At 40.3% G+C, this 17,162-nt stretch overlaps 1 protein-coding gene across 5 annotated transcripts in view; it reads left to right on the top strand.

The window, feature by feature from the left end:
- Positions 1–17,162, top strand: part of LOC140478810 (myosin-IIIb) — a 174,884-nt gene that overhangs the window by 132,265 nt on the left and 25,457 nt on the right. For 2 of the 5 annotated variants that reach the window (XM_072572231.1, XM_072572215.1), the window contains 9 exons: positions 84–140; positions 2,672–2,791; positions 5,373–5,458; positions 5,817–5,864; positions 6,202–6,237; positions 7,544–7,591; positions 10,735–10,826; positions 12,365–12,526; positions 13,448–13,578. In XM_072572231.1, coding sequence (XP_072428332.1) covers positions 84–140; positions 2,672–2,791; positions 5,373–5,458; positions 5,817–5,864; positions 6,202–6,237; positions 7,544–7,591; positions 10,735–10,826; positions 12,365–12,526; positions 13,448–13,578 — 780 coding nt within the window. The remainder of the gene's footprint in view (positions 1–83; positions 141–2,671; positions 2,792–5,372; positions 5,459–5,816; positions 5,865–6,201; positions 6,238–7,543; positions 7,592–10,734; positions 10,827–12,364; positions 12,527–13,447; positions 13,579–17,162) is intronic. The other 3 variants (XM_072572223.1, XM_072572242.1, XM_072572253.1) reach the window with 3 other exon arrangements.

Here is a 17,162-nt window from a genome sequence, read left to right as displayed (position 1 = left end):
GTATGTGAAGGAATGCTTACTGTATTTAATCAGCCCTGATTTGAGACTAATGTGTGCGTCCTTTGTTTTTCTGGTTGGTACAGAAAACCGAAGACAACTTTAACAGCACCAGGAAACAATCTGTTGGAGCACAGTTCAGAGTATGTATCAATGTTTAATTCTATCCATTAGTTACCAAGGTTACCAAAATAAGTTTGTGTTTGAATTCCTAGTCTTTGAGAGGAAACTATTCAGGATGCTGATTTATTGCACAATACTCTACAGGAAATGTCTGGCCAAGTTGGTTGGGTTTTTTCACTTGGTACAGACCCCTTTCTGTCAACATGCAGACCCCTCTACAGCACTCCTAGATCCTACAATATTGGTTTCTTTGGCTTAAAGGTTTTTGCAGGTTCCAATTAGCATCAGTGAAAGTCAGCAACAGAAGTGTGCGTGTTGCAACCCATGTTGGTTAAAGGTGCAACTTAGACCATCGATATGTGCAATAATTAGAAGAAAGATTTTGACAAGTTTATTGAAAGTTGAGGCTTTCTACTGAATGTGAGAAATACATGCACGTCTGAAGTCTCCAACAAATAAGACTGCGAGATGTCTGCAGTGTGGGGGTAACCACAAGATCGCAGCATTAGTTTAGCACGGAAAAAGGCAATTCAGCCCATCCTGTCCTCGCCCTTAATGAGCAATTAGCTTTGTTCCATTCTCCCCCGTTCTCTCGATAATGCTGTACAGTCTTCCATTGCAGAGAACTGTCTAAGCCATGTTCTAATAATGTGATTAATTTATTGTGGTCCTTAAGGAAACTAATTCATTTGAAGATGACAGTTTTTGCATACTCAGTTTTTAATGTGGTCACTTCAAAGTCAAAGAATTGTGAACAGTTACTGCTTGGAGGGAGACTATCCAGATTGTTGTCACTAGCTTAAAAACACTTCTTAGGTCGGCTTTGCCTCTTTTCACTGTTGCTTTCAATTTGAATCCCCTGACCCTCCGTTCTACTGCTATTATTGTAACTGAGTCAGGCCTCCAGGCCACTTGTGATCCTGGCGAATCCGATAATGGTTCATTTGGCTCACAAACAGATCAACAGGCCAATTTTAAAATGGTCAACTATTGCCATGTAAGACAGCATTGGGCCAGATCTCATAACACTCTGAAGGCAGAAAAAAAGTGTGATTCACTGACTCAAGATGAGCAAGATGGTAGTACAGATAGAGTCTTAGAGTCATACAGCACAGATACAAACACTTCACTTCAGACTAACCAGTCCATGCGAAGCACAATCCCAAACAAAGCTAATCCCACTTGTCTGTGCTTGGCCCATATCCCATCAAGCCTTTCCTATTCATGTACTTATCTAAGTGTCTTTTAAACATTGTAATTGTACCCACATCCACCATTTCCACAGGAAGTTCATTCCACAAGTTTACGCTCTGTGTGTAATTAAATCACTCTCCCTCACCTTAAAACATATGCCACTGAGACTTGGAAATTCCCCATTCTAGGGAAAAGACACCTACCAGTAACTCTATCGATGCCCCTCCTGATTTCATAAACTGCTGTAAGATCACCTCTCAATTTCCCATATTCCAATGAAAAAGGTCGCAACCTATCAGCCTGATCAGCAGGCTCGCCGCCCAGCCACTCCCAGGGCAGAAACCAAGTCCCTCACCCAGAGTACACCCCACATCTGCACCATCCCTGGTACTGCCCCTAAGTGCTGCCCAATAAAGGGAAAGTATATGGCTTAAAAGAATATGGCCTAAAGAAATGTTTTGGATTTTAAATCCGTTTCCAGTTCTGTTAACTGGAAAATATCACCTTGTAGCACATGCTCAGTAAAAGTACTTCTTTTTAAAAAGAAGTTGAATATGTTGCTTCTCCAGTGCACTCTGTAACAACATTTAGATATATCATAGAATCATACAGTACAAAAGAGGCAATAGAGTCATAGAACTGTGCAGCACAGAAACAGATCCATCAGTCCAATTTGTCCATGCTGACTAGATGTCCTACAATAATCTAGTCCCATTTTACATCCCTCTAAACCCTTACTGTTCATATACCTATCCATTGCATTTTAAATGTTGTATTTGTACCAGCTCCCACCACTTCCTCTGGCAACTCATTCCATATACTCACCACCTTCTGCATGAAAAAGTTGTCCCTCGGGTCCCTTTAAATCTTTCTCCCTCCCCTTAAGTCTATGTCCTCTAGTTTTGGACTTCTCTACCTTGGGGAAAAGACTTTGGCTATTTACCTTATCCATGTCCATCATGATTTGGAGGTGCTGGAATTGGACTGTCACAAACACAACAATCGCACAACAACTGTTGGACTATAACCTGGTGTTGTGCGATTTATGACTTCATGCCCCTCATGATTTTATAAACTTCCATAAGGCCACCACTCCATCTCTGCTCCAGAGAAAACTGCCCCAGCCTATTCAGCATCTCCCTATAGCTCAACCCTGGCAACATCCTTGTAAATCTTTTCTGAATCCCTTTAATTTTCACTCTGAATCCCTTTAATTCCCTCTGGTCCATAGAGTCTGTATTGACAAAAACTATTCCAAATATTTTTGTGTAAAAAACCAAATGTGATGTTGAAACACAACATATTGTTTGAGTTGCAAAACTGGCCTGCATATTGTTCTATTGCTTTTGTTTTCAAGCATTCTTTAGCAGTGCTGATGGAGAAAATGTTTGCAGCAAACCCACATTTCATTCGTTGTGTCAAGCCAAACATCAATAAGTTGCCTGATCATCTGGACAGTAAACTTTTCATGGATCAGGTGAGTCTTGCAGCCTTTAGTTTATGGCGATTAAATTATAGATCAAGGTCAGTTTATTTCTTGAGCTGGTGATGTGTATCCATGATCGATCATACATGCATCACTTGTTCCACACTGATCCTGGTACCACAAATCACTACAAATCTTCAGAAAGTTAGGATTTTGCTATAGGTAGATATTTAGGGTGATAACATTTTTTTTCTATTCTTGCATTGTATATGGGCATCACTGGCCAAGCCAGCAATTAGTGTTCATCGCTAACTGCCCAGAGGGTAGTTAAAAGGCAACTATGTTGCTGTGGGTCTGGAGTCACTGTATGCTTTATTAACTGCACACTCCACCTATTCTGTTACCTTTAAGACGTAAGCTTTGAGGTCTCCCTGCTCCTATGCACCCTTTTGAGTAACACCTTTATTTATTACTCTCTCCATGTTCTTTCTATCAAAATGCATTGCCTCCACTTCTCTGCATTGAACTTCAACTGATACAAATACATTCACTCCACTAACTTCCCAATGTCTGTTTGAAGTTTTACATTGTCCTGCTCATGGTTTACAGTGCTTACCAGTTTTGTATCAGGTGCAAACTTAGAAATTGTCCCCCTGCACATCACAATCTAAATCATTGATATATGAGGAAAAATTCCTTGGGGAATTGCATGATGCATCTTCCTCTAGTCCAAACAAATACCCATTTATCTTTATTCTTTGATTTTTATTATTCAGTCAGTTTTGTATCGATGTTGCTACTGGCCCTTTATTCCATGAGCTCTAAATTTGCTCTCAGATCTGTGGTGTGATATTACGTCCAGTGTCTTTAGTCCATCCACTCTATCAACAGCATCACCCTCATCGATTTTCTGTGTTACCTCTTCAAACAACTCCAAGTTAGTTGGATACAATTTCTCTTCAGAAATCTGTGTTGGCTGTCCTTTTATTAGCACTAATCATTTGAACAAATTGGTGCTATCTCCCATTACTGTTTCTACAAGTTTCCCCATTGCTGAAGTTAAACTGACTGGTCAGTAATAGCTACACCATTTACATGCTTTTTTCGAAGAAGGACATATGCAATTCTCCATTCTTCTGGCCCCATCCCTGAGTCTAAGGAAAATAATTATCGTCAGTGCCTTCAAAATTCCCATTCATGTCCTTCAATATCCTTGGATGCATCTTGTCCAGACCCAATGCCTTATCAAACTTAAATACTGACAGCTTTTGAAAGATGATTTCTTTATCAATTTTGAATCTTTCTGGAGACTGTTTCCCTTTGTCACCATGAGCTGGGTAGCATCTGCTTCCTGAAAACAGATGCAAAGTATTAAGTAATTTAAGCCATACCCTTTAGTTCCATGTGGTATTCCCCTTTTTGATGCCTCGTCTGGGCTTTTTGTTTTACCAACCTTTTACTACGCATGTGCCTTTAGAAGACTTTGGAGTTTCCTTTTCTGTTCGTTGTTCTCTTTTTCATAATTCCTCTTTGCTTGCATTCTTTTTTTTTTATCCACCTTCTGAACTTTCTATATTCAGTTTGGTTCTTGATTGTATTTTCTATCTAATACCTGTCGTAAACACTTCTATCTTAATTTCTCTCTCTCCTTTTTATTATATTTTCCTTGCTTGGTAAATGAAAAAGCAGTTTGTTTTTATGTAATATTTTTGCATTGGTGGTTGTGTTATAATCCCAATTGCTGGTAGTACTGGACAAGTCAGATCCTAGTGATTTGATAGATTGTAAGTTTCATTTTTGTTATTTATCGACCTTGGCGGTCAATTGCTGAACATATTTATTAGATACCGTCAATGCACTTTTAACAAAAGAATATAGAAGTTTATTACATAAGGAAAATTAAAGGAACTATTTTGTACTGTAAAAGAACTATTTGAAGTAATCTTGATACAAAAGCCAGAAATAAAGACCCCCCCCCCCCCCCCCACTTTTAGCTCCAGCTTCAATCTTACAGGATCTCAAACCTTAGTGAAGAGTCAGCCTGTCTCCATTTTAAAATTTCTTGTTCTGTTTGCATGACTGTAATTGTTCTCTGGAGATTTCTTCTCATTTATTTTGTAACGGTTTTGTAAAGTAAGCAAACTTTTGATTTTTTTTTTTTTCTTTTTTTTATATCCTCCACTTTCAGCAGTTCTTTGCTTCTGGAGTTTTCTTTGAAGCCACTCAAGACTTTTCATTTCTTAAAAAAAAAGCTAAATTAACAGGCTTTTTTTTGCTTTTACTGACCATGCACTAATAGCCTGACCCATCTATTTTCTGACTCCTGGGAGGGCACCCGGTTGCCAGGCCACAGTAGTTCTTTTTCTATCCTTGTTTCTGATGCACTGAACTGTTCACCTAAAGCTCCACTCCAAGGCTGGAAACCCTCATTTGTAATGAATATTTCGGGAATCTTCAAATACCATGACAGCATTCAGAACAAATCTAACATAGAACTAAATCCTTAACACATATAATATAGAAATACAAAGCAATCTTGAAGCTCAAGTTTCCAAATAATTGTAGTTACATATCATGAATCTTCATTGTAATTACTTTTTGTCTCATCTACATTGGTTTCACTTCATTTTAGCTACGATATAATGGATTATTGGAAACCATCCGAATTCGTAAAGATGGATATTCGTGGAGACCATTCTTTAAGGAATTTGCAGAAAGGTACAACAGTTTCACTTAATGTGGTAAACATCCCGAGAGCAAGATGAGAGAAAAATGTCAGTAGAAAAGCATGTCCAAAATCATGGTAATGGGAAGGCTTTGCAAGACAGTGTAATAGTGGAAAGATTTTGAGAAATCGAGAGTAAGGCTGAAGGAGCTGGTGGTGGAGGGGAGGAGGTACAGCATTTTTGTAAATGTCTGAAGTTGTAATGAATAGGATCTTAAAGTTTGACTTAAAAAGCAAGATTTTTAATTTGAAGACCACATATTGAAATCAGGCATCAAAACGAGGTGTCCAAAAGCTTTATATATAATGTAGTGAAATGCATAGTCTTAATTTGTAATTTTCTTCTTGCAGATATGGGATACTGCTTATTACACCCAATATATCACTTACTAAAGAAAGGTAAAATACAATTGAAATCTCTTTTGAGACTGTTTTGAGACTTTTGAGACATTTTAAACTGAAAACTGCTTTGAACATTTAGTTATGAAATCATTTTTTGTTAAAAAGTTAAGTTTTTAAAGGTCATTGTGCAGGCTAAGTTCACTTTAAGATTCATAACTAAAATAAGATTTAAAAGATTCACTGAAAAGTAAGTGAGAGTTTACTTCAGATCTGGGTGAGTAATCAATATATTACTAATGAAGATGATAAACAATAATATGAAAGAAGTTAATATCTTAATCCATTCTCTATCACTGCCTGAGTATGTAGTGATATTGTCACTCTTGATTTCTAGATCTCTCTCTCAGACTGTGGCTGAAGACAAAAAAAAGTGAGCTCATGCAGTAGAAGTGATTCTGAAGCAGCTGTATTCTGCAAGCTTTAGTCCTGTGCAAGATGTAGCTTTCCTTGTTGCTGCTTCAATTTTCACCTGTACGAGCCGGAATGTAATTTATGACAGCTAAATGGAATCTGTAGAAATACATCTTAAACAGAACCGAGGGAGTGAGTTTTCATGGGGGTGTTCCCATTGCACAGTTGATACTGTAGCAAATGTTTGGTGTAAACCTTACCACCCCATTTAAGTGGAACTTCTGCCAAAGTTGTAGTGGAATAGTGAGACACCATGGGAACTACCCATGGGCTTGAATGGTGAAAGTACGTACGAGCAAGTTTTATAAGCATTCTGCTTGGTCAGAAGAGGCAATTGTTTTTTTTTTAATTTTGAAGATTGCCTTCAGCCTCTTCTGCAAACTGTGTCAGAAGCAGGTTCGGTCAAGTTAGATTGTGAACATGCAGCCCTACATATTGACAACAAGCAATGGCACTGACAGAAAGAAGGACAGTCTCCAAGCTGGATCATTAGCAAACTGAGAGAGTATAGATTCAGTTGCTGATATGAGATCAGTTTAGAGAGATAGGTGACAATAAAGATATTGAAATTGGCTTAGAAAGGAGGAGGAGGAGGAGAATCAGGCTGACTGTACGTGGCTATCCAGTGATCCCTCCTAGAAAATATGCCTGTCCTGTTTAACTAGGCCATTAAACAGACTCACAGGACTTGCTGTGAAGCCTTGTTCATAAAAGACAGGTTACTTGAACAAAGAACCAGACACTGAGGATTTAGTCTCTCTCACTCTCGCCCATCCACCTCCAAATTCTGACCAAGCTGGAAGTAATTTTTTTTGTCATCTCTGTACAAAGATTAACAAAAATTTGAAAATCCCAAGTGATACACTCTAACATTTCACGTTCGTGTCAAGTGCCATCTCTGCTCAGTTGGTAACACACTAGGTTAACACGCAAACTTGGCAATAGGAATTGATCACAGTATTTACAATGTAAAGTTGAGGGAGAGCTGCAGTGTTTGAAGACGTTACCCTTCAAGTGCAATGTTTAAGATCTGTCTGAATAAATGGATGTGGCCTTAGTTTGAGGGCTGAGCATTCTGCTGCATTTATACCTCCTCAAGACAGATTCAAGGACTCCTATTGTTTGCTGGAGCTTGTATAACACAGGAGAGCTGTGTTTGTTTATATTAAGTGATTTCAAAACTAAATACTACAAACCATTTCTTTTGATGTTATAATGCAAACATAAGCTTGTTATCGTGATTCATTTTTCTTGTCTTTTCATAGTTGCTTAGCTATTCTTCAAACCACAGGCCTGAAGGACTGGAAGTCTGGGTAAGTTTGAATGAATCTAGAGGTCGCATTGTTGAGGAAAAAAGGTGAATAAGCCTGATATTTGTAAAGACTTCATTCTCAGCTCATTCATTCAGACTTAACTGGAAATATGGATTGGAGGTAATTGCTGATTCTCAACAGTTTGAACGCAACGGATTGCTTATCATTGGAAAGGGAAAGAATGTGAAATTGAGTGGGGACCCTGATGAAATGTTCAATCTCAGCAGTAGCATGCACTTTCTTCACAGCTGTATCATAGACTGCAGCATCTTCTACTCTATAGAAACATTGTCATTCTTTTTCCTTCTCAATTTTTAATTCAAATCCGTTTTCGGAATATCCTTCAGTTCAAAACTGCAAGGTATCTTTTTTTCAATAAACAAAATTCCCATACACTCTTCTGTCTGCGCAGCCAGCCTGATTGACAAGTCACGTGACCAATCCTGAGATAGAAGCTAGACTAGGCTGAACGTCTCAGGAGGCTGGAGAGAGATGGTAGTAGATGAGTCAGCCGTGTACTGGGAGCTTTTTAAGAGTCAGAAGGGAGCTAGTCCAGCTCCTTCTGGCCCAGAAACACTGCCATAAAAAGAAATAGGCCATTCGGCTCAACAATTCCACACCGATCCTGTGAAGAGCATCCCACCCAGACTCATTCTCCATACCCTTTCCCTGTAACCCTACATTTCCCATAACCTATACATAACCTATACATCCCTGAATACTATTAGCAATTTAGCATGGCCAATCCACTTCACCTGCATATTTTTGGGCTATGGGAGGAAACGCAGACAGACACAGAGGATGGTGGAATCGGACAGGGTCCCTAGTGCTGTGAGGCAGCAGTGTTAACCAGTGAGTCACCATGCCGCCCTACTATGTATCTAAAAGATCTAGCACTTTTCATCTCCTTTCATATGCCAGGTTTCCAGCGACTCTGGTTAAAAATAGAATCATTCTTAAGATGAGGCAGCCTGTTCGGTTTGAATGGTTAGTTTACTTGCTGCAAATGGATTAATCATTAAGCATTTTAAGACATGATGAGTTAGGAGCAGGAGGAAGCCTTCTAGCTCGACAATCCTGCCCCACCATTTAATAAAAATCATCACTTATCCTCAATGCAACTGTCTGGACAGCCCCAATTTCCCCTGATTCTCTTGGGCTTCAAATATTGATTGATCTCAGCCTTAAATGATATAAGAAGGGATTTCTTACCTGAACAAAACATACCTATATTTGAGGGTTAAAATAATCTGTACCGCAACTTCTGGTTGGTGAGTTGACAACCAGAGTATGTAAATTTAACTGTCTCATCCAAAGAACAAAGCCATATTTTAGCATTATTTATTTTAACATAGAGGGATTATTGGGACTTGCAATATTGACCTGAACCATGCTAGAAGCACAGTCCATAAATGCATAAAAACACATGATGAAACAGCTAACTCTGAGCAACTGATCTGTGAAAACCAGGCTGAATGATGTGTTCTGTGCAGTAAAATTCAAATTCCCTTCACCACTACCTGTAAAGTCGTTGAATATTTATTTTGTGACAATGATGGTCTTTTGGTACTTTTGCCTTGGTACCTATTAGCTTTCAACAGGGAACATCACAGCTTGTCTCAATATTGATCTTGCCCCTTTCTCTGTCTGTGTCCAGCTAGTAATCAACATGGCGAAACCTAATGTGGGGCCTGACTACAGAAGGCATTTTCAGATCAACTAATTCATCACACACTGTGGAGTCAAACCTCGGAATATTCTGTTCAGTGTAGCTCAGGCCATTGGGTGAAGCTGTTCTTTCAGTTTGCATAATCTGTTTGCCTAGAATCAAAGAATCTCAACAATGCAGAAAGAGGCAGTTCGGCCCATCAAGTCTGCACCGACCCTCTGAAAAGCACCCCAACCGTACCTCTACCTATCATTGTATGCTACATTTACCACAGTCTACACATCCCTGGATACCAAATGGGCAATTTACCATGGCTAATCCACCTAACCTGCCCATGTGGGCAGGAAACCAGAGCACCAGCGGAAACCCATACAGAAGAGAACAGGGAGAATGTGCAAACTCCACACACAGCCTGGGTCACTGGCAGCAGTGCTAACCATTGAGCCACTTTGCTGCTTCTGATGTTGTGTTGGCATCAAAATTCAGTTAGTATAGTATCTGTGGTTCCCTAACTATTATATGGATAATGCCAGATAAACCCAGGTATGATCATAGTCATACAGTACAGAAGTAGTGCTTCGGGTCCATTGAGTCTATACTGCCAAAGCTACTCAATCTACACCAGTCCCACTTTCTGCACAGGGGCCCATAGTCTTGAATGTTATAATACTTCAAGTGCTTATCCAAATACATTTTAAAGGTTGTGAAGTTACCCATCTCTGGTACCCACCCCCAGGTAGTGCACTCCAGACCCCTACCACCCTCTGGGTGAAAAAGCTTTCCTCAAGAGCCCTGAAACTTGCTATCTTTCACTTTAAAATTATGCCTCCGTGTGATTGACCATTTGCTGACATGTCCTGATCATAAAAACATTTAAATCGAAATAATCTGAAGATGCATTTTGAAGATTTTACATGTAGTGCTGTGATTATTTCCTTTGGCATCTTGTTTTGTTGAGGGTTGACCTGGCGAAGAAAGGTGGTTGAATCATTGTGTAAGATTAATGTTCCTCTAGCTGTAAGTGTTGATCGTTCATATAGCTTCACTAGGAGCTTTGATATGTCTCTTTCTGATGCTAATAAAGAAGTCTATGTGGATAAAGCAAGAAATTATAGTTCTATTTATACTGTTTTTAGACCATTAATGCACAGCCATCATAATGTAACTAGTAAAAATATATCCTTGGTTAATCAGTGAAATCTGAACACTGAGTATTTTAAACTACACTACAATAGTAACAGATTATATCAAACATAAAATATTGTATATTTACCTGAAGGTAAGCTGTGATTTCCAAAATATAGAGCGTTCAGATTCCGTGCTTTTATTCATGCTAATGCAGTCATGTTGTAACAAAATAATCATTATTACGATTCACCTAAATTTAACAAATCAGTCAGTCCAAAGCTGCCTTACCGGTGAACCAGGAATACTGGTAATGCTAAGTTCTTGATTATGTTTTGTCCTTTTGCAGAAAATCCCGTTTATTCTTTAAATACTGGCATCAGGATGAGTTGGCAAAGTGCATAGAAAAACTTGAAAAAGCGGCAATAATTATCCAGAAAAGTAAGCAAGGACTGATCACTTTGATTTTGAAGAATGTTGTTCTACTTGGTGGGAAATTATTGTTTTATTGAAATATGAAAGACTTAATATTTTATCTTTGTAATAAAAACAAGAATTGATAAATAGCAATTTTTTGATTGATTGTATTAGGCACAGTCCTTAAAGATTTAAATTTAATTCCAGTCCCATGTCATTCAAACTGACCTCTCAAAATAACTCCGACCAATTTATTTTAACAAATACACATTGATAGGGGTCAAAATCTTCAGCTTGACTTCCAAGTAATGACAGGACATTGTGCACTAATCCTTTTCCCACAAGCACTCAGTACAGCGTTGCAGTTCAATTTCCTTTCTGACTTTATAAATGGTTGCACCTGAAGACATCCACTAATGCAGTTTGCATAAAATGAGTGTCACAGTCCAGTGTAATGTGACTTTTACTTAGCATAAGCACAGTTTGATTTCTGCAGAGCTCCACTTGCCTTTCTTTCATGAGTGAATCAGTTTACAGAAGCCTCCTGGAGGACCTAGAATAACATCCAAATAACTGTTAACATCCGTGCACTGTAAATACCAAACGATAGCCATCCAAACCCAACCTTTTAATGGGGTCATTCAGCAACTATGACCAGCCAGATCGATTGTTTGTTAGCCAGAGGTTTACCTGGTCAGCAAAACTGACATCAAGGTTCAAGAGTTAGACGTAGCTATTTGGAATTCAGAAAGCAAGTAGATCTGCCATGATCTTGATGAAAGGCAGAGCCAGGCCTACTTTTGTTTCTAGTTCATATGCTTGCATGTTACTTTTCAATGAGTGTTCAAATCCTCCCCACCATCAACAAGGCTTAAGTTAGAAGACCGTCCTTAACCTTCTCCACTTAAGTGTAGCCATAGCAACACTAAATGCTGAATGCAGTCCAGGACTTGGCATATTTCATTGGATTCGAATGTCCACCTTCTACATCACCAGGACACTTTTTTGTCCACCACTTTGGTTACCAGTGAACTGCCCTGCAGTGTGGGTTTTCTCCTCTAGGGCATTGGTACCCAAAATGGCAATGTTTATGTTACTCCTCTAACACCCAAATTAGACAGGATTAATGGAATCTGGAAGATTCAATAGGTATTATTTAAAGCTCCAGATACAGACATTTTATAGTCACAAGCATTTCAATATCTAAGCTAAATTTAAATTATTTGGTTACGAGGAGTAGCACACTTTTATCTGCATGTCATGCTTCAAGTAGCCTCAGTTAAGCTGGAGTCTGATACCTTTATACCCTCGGTAATATGCAATTATACAGGGGTAATATCAGGAGCATGTCTATTAAAGGAGTTCAGCCTGTGACATTACACAGCACAGCCGGATGCACTGCAGCAGCTCACCAGGGTCACAGGACAGCACCTCCTATCTATTAGTAGCCAGTAGCACAGAAGAGTAGCAGTTAATGCCGTGGGAACTGTTGTATAAGACCATGCCTAGAAAGACTTGCTGACATCAGGAGATTAGCTACTTCCAATTTCTTTGTTCTTCAGGCTACAAAAGGTTCCACTGTCAAAGCAAATATAAAATTTTATTGGCTGAGCTACAAAACCAGCGTCAGTTGGAATTGGAAAGACAGATTGAAGAAAGACGGCAAATGGAATTGGAACAAGAAATGGAGAGAAAGAAACAGGAAATGGAATGGAAGAATGAAAGTAGGTGTGGTTTAGGCTGTAACCATATTTGCTAACATTCTGGCAAAATCCCAATGTTGATCAATCCATCAAATTTTGACCATTCCAAAGACTATACCCTAAAAATTGCAGACCTTGAAGCTGGTGTTGGAAATTCATGCAACATGTGGGTCAGGAAGAGGTTTAAATTTGAATCAGGAAATGGAGCTATCTGCCTTTCACACCTGTCCTTCACATGTCAGCCTGGAAGAGGCACCACTTGGTTAGTGTCCCTTGTTTGGGATACTGCAAGGTGTAAATCTGCAAAAGTAATCAATCCCAGATCAGTTATTTTCACATTGTTAGACAGAACTCATCCGCAAGGGAGAAGTGAGCGAACAATGGTTTACTTTAATCCTGGAGTTGTCCATGTTCTGTTTCTATACATACTATATCCCTCAGGATGCCCTGCTACAATTTCAGCAGCACAGTAGAGTGAACAACTATTTTCCTCCTGTACTGACCTGACTCCTCCCAATTATACTCATGAGCTTTGCTGTTTGGAGGTCAGGGTTGAGAAGAATTTGTTTATTGTCTCTCCACCTGCCTACGTGTGGAGAAATCTTGAAATTTTAGTAAAACAAAGAACTCCGAATGTTGGAAATCTGGAACAAAAACTAAAGTGAATTTCCCCACCACTCCCTTCTCTATCTCATTCCATCTTCCTGACCAGTTCCCTCCAAAACATGAAGCAGTGTACAGCTTAAGCGAGTGTTCCACTGGTTACACTTACTAAATGTATAATATACCAACATAATAAACATAATCTTTATAGCAGTCCAAGAATTTTATTGAAATGAAGTCTCTGAATGGTTTGGTTTGTTAAGTAGACTGTATAAACTCAAAAATAAGTGATGTTGCATGGAGAATGATGCTTTGTTAAGCAAAGTCTTTACCATATAGGAACAGCAACTCCTCCAATTCCACTCCCAAGGAAGAAGAAGCCTCTCCCACGACCTCGTTCTGTAGCTGTGGATAAATTTCGAAATGCTGTCCAGCCTCCTGTTCCCAGACCCCGGAGTAAGTTGGTGGAGGTATGACTTGCTTTCTGAACCATTCTTCTATTTCTGAAACTAAATTGCACGTTATTTTCTGTTACAATCCACAAAGAGGTTGAGAACTTTTTGAAAGAGATTTGATTTTCAAACTCTGTGCATCAGACGACACAATTTCATATTTGAAACTTTTATTATTCGCAAGCATACTAAAAGCAGCAGCAATTATACATTAACAAAACTGCAGAAAGGGTATTTCCTCTTTATGTTCTGAAGTGACCTGAAATTCAAAAGCTGCATTTTATATTGTATACCAGACTCTTCGACAAATTGCAGCCTTTACAAGATCTGTTTCCAATGGGCTTGCTTCGTCCCACTTTCAGCCATGACATGTGATGTCTATCAAAAGTTCCCTTCAGTCTTTTTGAAATTCCAACTTCCAGGAGCACTGCTTGTTCCGGTGCTTCCTTTCCCCCAGCCACACCAAGACACATCTTCCAGTCTCCTTAAATTTTTACTGGTCCCATTTCTTCAACCAGAAAGCTTGTTCATACCTGCATTCTGCCTGATGGCTAACAGAAATCCACTCTCTCCCCAACTGTCTGCAACAGCTGCTGCTCTTGTCTTGTTCAGACACATTAATTCTCTCTCTTGGGTGTTTGCTCTCGTTTACTCGCTGTCTCTTGCTTTCTCTCACTCTGTGACCTGGGTACCTTTGACACTTGATCCGCAGTAACGAGACACTATCTCTTTTGTGTTTAAGTGTTAAACCTGACATGCAGCAACAGAACTTAACCAGGTCCTCATGGTAACTAGGTCACATTGGCTTATTTCCAAGTAGTACCATGCTCCATTTTACCTTGAATTAAAGCAAGAGTTTAAAACATAACCACTGTATAAATCCTTAGATTTGTAATGCTCTCAATTAAGATTGAATCCTTTCCTCACTTTATAGATCAAAAGTGAACAGCGTGGTGCGGGTAACTCTTAATATTTATATTGAAAAATGATAAATTTAAATAGGGCTTACCTTACTTTTTAAAAGTGCCTGGACTCTAGCCTTTGGTCTCTGTCACTACTGATTTGATCATGTCTAGGTTTTGAGCTTTATAGCTTAGTTGCTGCCTGGAACAATAATGCATGCTGCGTCAGCAAAAGAGCAAAGATTTTGGGAGTAATGAGGTGACCTGATCAATTATTTGGAGCAGCAGGTGTAGTGACAAGTTATTGGAAAGGGCTAGGGAAGGAGATAGAGAATGGGAGGAACATATATTTAAAATGGGCAGTATGATGGTTTGTAAGTTGCCTATTCAAGTTATCTTTGTTTCTTTTGAGTATATTCTTCTTGACAGGAAGCAAAGGGGGCAATAATGTTGGCAATACCAGTTTGGGGAGGATGATCCGCTCGGGGTGGCGTTGCATTGTTAAGTTGCGTTTTTCCATGTCTCGGCAAATTTTAATTTGGATGATTTCAGACCTAAAGATAAGACACTTTACACATTTTAATGTGTAATCAACTTTATGATAAAGATGGAGGGCTCTTGTGGTGCAATGGTAGCACTCCTGCCTCTGGGTAGGAGGCCTGGGTTTGAGTCTCCCCTGCTCTAGAGTTGTCTGAAGAGGTCGATTTAAAGATATCCAGGATATAGATGGGGCTGCTGGACACATAAGTGACAAAACTTTGTATAAGAAAATGAATATTAATTATCACAAATACTCTTCATTGTATTTTTTTTGTTCAAATGATCAGAATTTTTAAAAATTTCAAATCTGTAAGAAGAAACCTAATCTTTTCTAAAAGCTCTGACTTAAAATGATTATATTTCATAGAGATGTACAGCATGGAAACAGACCCTTCAGTCCAACCTGTCCATGCTGACCAGATATTCCAACCTAATCTATTCCCACCTGCCAGCACTCAGCCCATATCCCTCCAAACCCTTCCTATTCATATATCATCTCTCACACCTCCCTCCCCTTCCTGGACACCTCCATCTCCATTAATGACAACCGACTTGACACTGACATTTTTTACAAACCCACAGACTCCCACAGCTACCTGGATTACACCACTTCCCACCCTACCTCCTGCAAAAATGCCATCTCGTATTCCCAATTCCTCTGCTGTATCTGCTCCCAGGAGGACCAGTTTCACCCAGAACACACCAGGTGGCAGCCTTCTTTAGAGACTGCAATTTCCCTTCCCACGTGGTTAAAGATGCCCTCCAATGCATCTTGTCCACATCCCACACCTCCACTGTCAGACCCCACCCCTCCAACTGTAACAAGGACAGAACCCCCCTGGTGCTCATCTTCTACCCTACCAACCTTCGCATAAACCAAATCATCCGCCAACATTTCCGCCACCTCCAAACGGACCCCACCACCAGGGATATATTTCCTCCCCACCCCTTTCCGCCTTCCGCAAAGACCATTTCCCTCCGTGACTACCTGGTCAGGTCCATGCCCCCCTACAACCCACCCTCCCGTTCTGGTACCTTCCCCGCCACTGCAGGAATTGCAAAACCTGTGCCCACACCTCCTCCCTCACCTCCATCCAAGGCCCTAAAGGAGCCTTTCACGTCCATCAAAGGTTTACCTGCACATCCCATCAATATCGTTTATTGTATCCATTGCTTCCGATGCAGTCACCTCTACATTGGGGAGACTGGACGCCTCCTAGCAGAGTGCTTTAGGGAACATCTCTGGGACACCTGCACCAATCAACCACACCGCCCTGGGGCCCAACATTTCAACTCCCCCTCCCACTCTGCCGAGGACATGGAGGTCCTGGGTCTCCTTCACTGCCTCTCCCTCACCACCCAACACCTAGAGGAAGAACACCTCATCTTCCGCCTCTGAACACTTCAACCCCAGGGCATCAATGTGGACTTCAACAGTTTCCTCATTTCCCCTTTCCCCCACCTCACCCCAGTTCCAAACTTCCAGCTCAGCACTGTCCCCATGACCTGTCCGGACTTGTCCTACCTGCCTATCTTCTTTTCCGCCTATCCACTCGCCCTCCTCCCTGAGCTTCATCTCCTCCCCCACTCACCTATTGTACTCTATGCTACTTTCTCCCCACCCCCACCCTCCCCTCATTTATCTCTCCACCCTTCAGGCTCTCTGCCTGTATTCCTGATGAAGGGCTTTTGCCCGAAACGTTGATTTTACTGCTCCTGAACTGCTGTGCTCTTCCAGCACTACTAATCCAGAATCTGGTTTCCAGCATCTGCAGTCATTGTTTTTTCATCCTGATGCCTTTTCAAATTTGCAATTGTACTAACCTTCACCACTTCCTGTGGCAGCCATTCCACACACTCACCACCCTCTGAGTGAAAAGGTTGCCCCTTAGGTCTCTTTTATATCTTTCCCCTCTTGCCCTAAACCAATGCCCTCTAGTTCTGGACTCGCCCACCCCAGGGAAAAGACCTTGTCTATTTATCCTATCCATGCCCCTCATGATTTTATAAACCTCTATAAGGTCACCCCTCAACATCCGACGCTCCAGGGAAAACAGCCCCAGCCTGTTCAGCCTCTCCCTATAGCTCAAATCCTCCAACTCTGGCAACATCCTTATAAATCTTTTCTGACCCCTTTCAAGTTTCACAACGTCCTTCTGA

This window comes from Chiloscyllium punctatum, chromosome 1, assembly GCF_047496795.1.
Source record: "Chiloscyllium punctatum isolate Juve2018m chromosome 1, sChiPun1.3, whole genome shotgun sequence".
Taxonomy (NCBI): Eukaryota; Metazoa; Chordata; class Chondrichthyes; order Orectolobiformes; family Hemiscylliidae; genus Chiloscyllium; species Chiloscyllium punctatum.
Note: the sequence above shows the minus strand (reverse complement) of the source record. Positions and strands in the feature narration are given on the sequence as shown.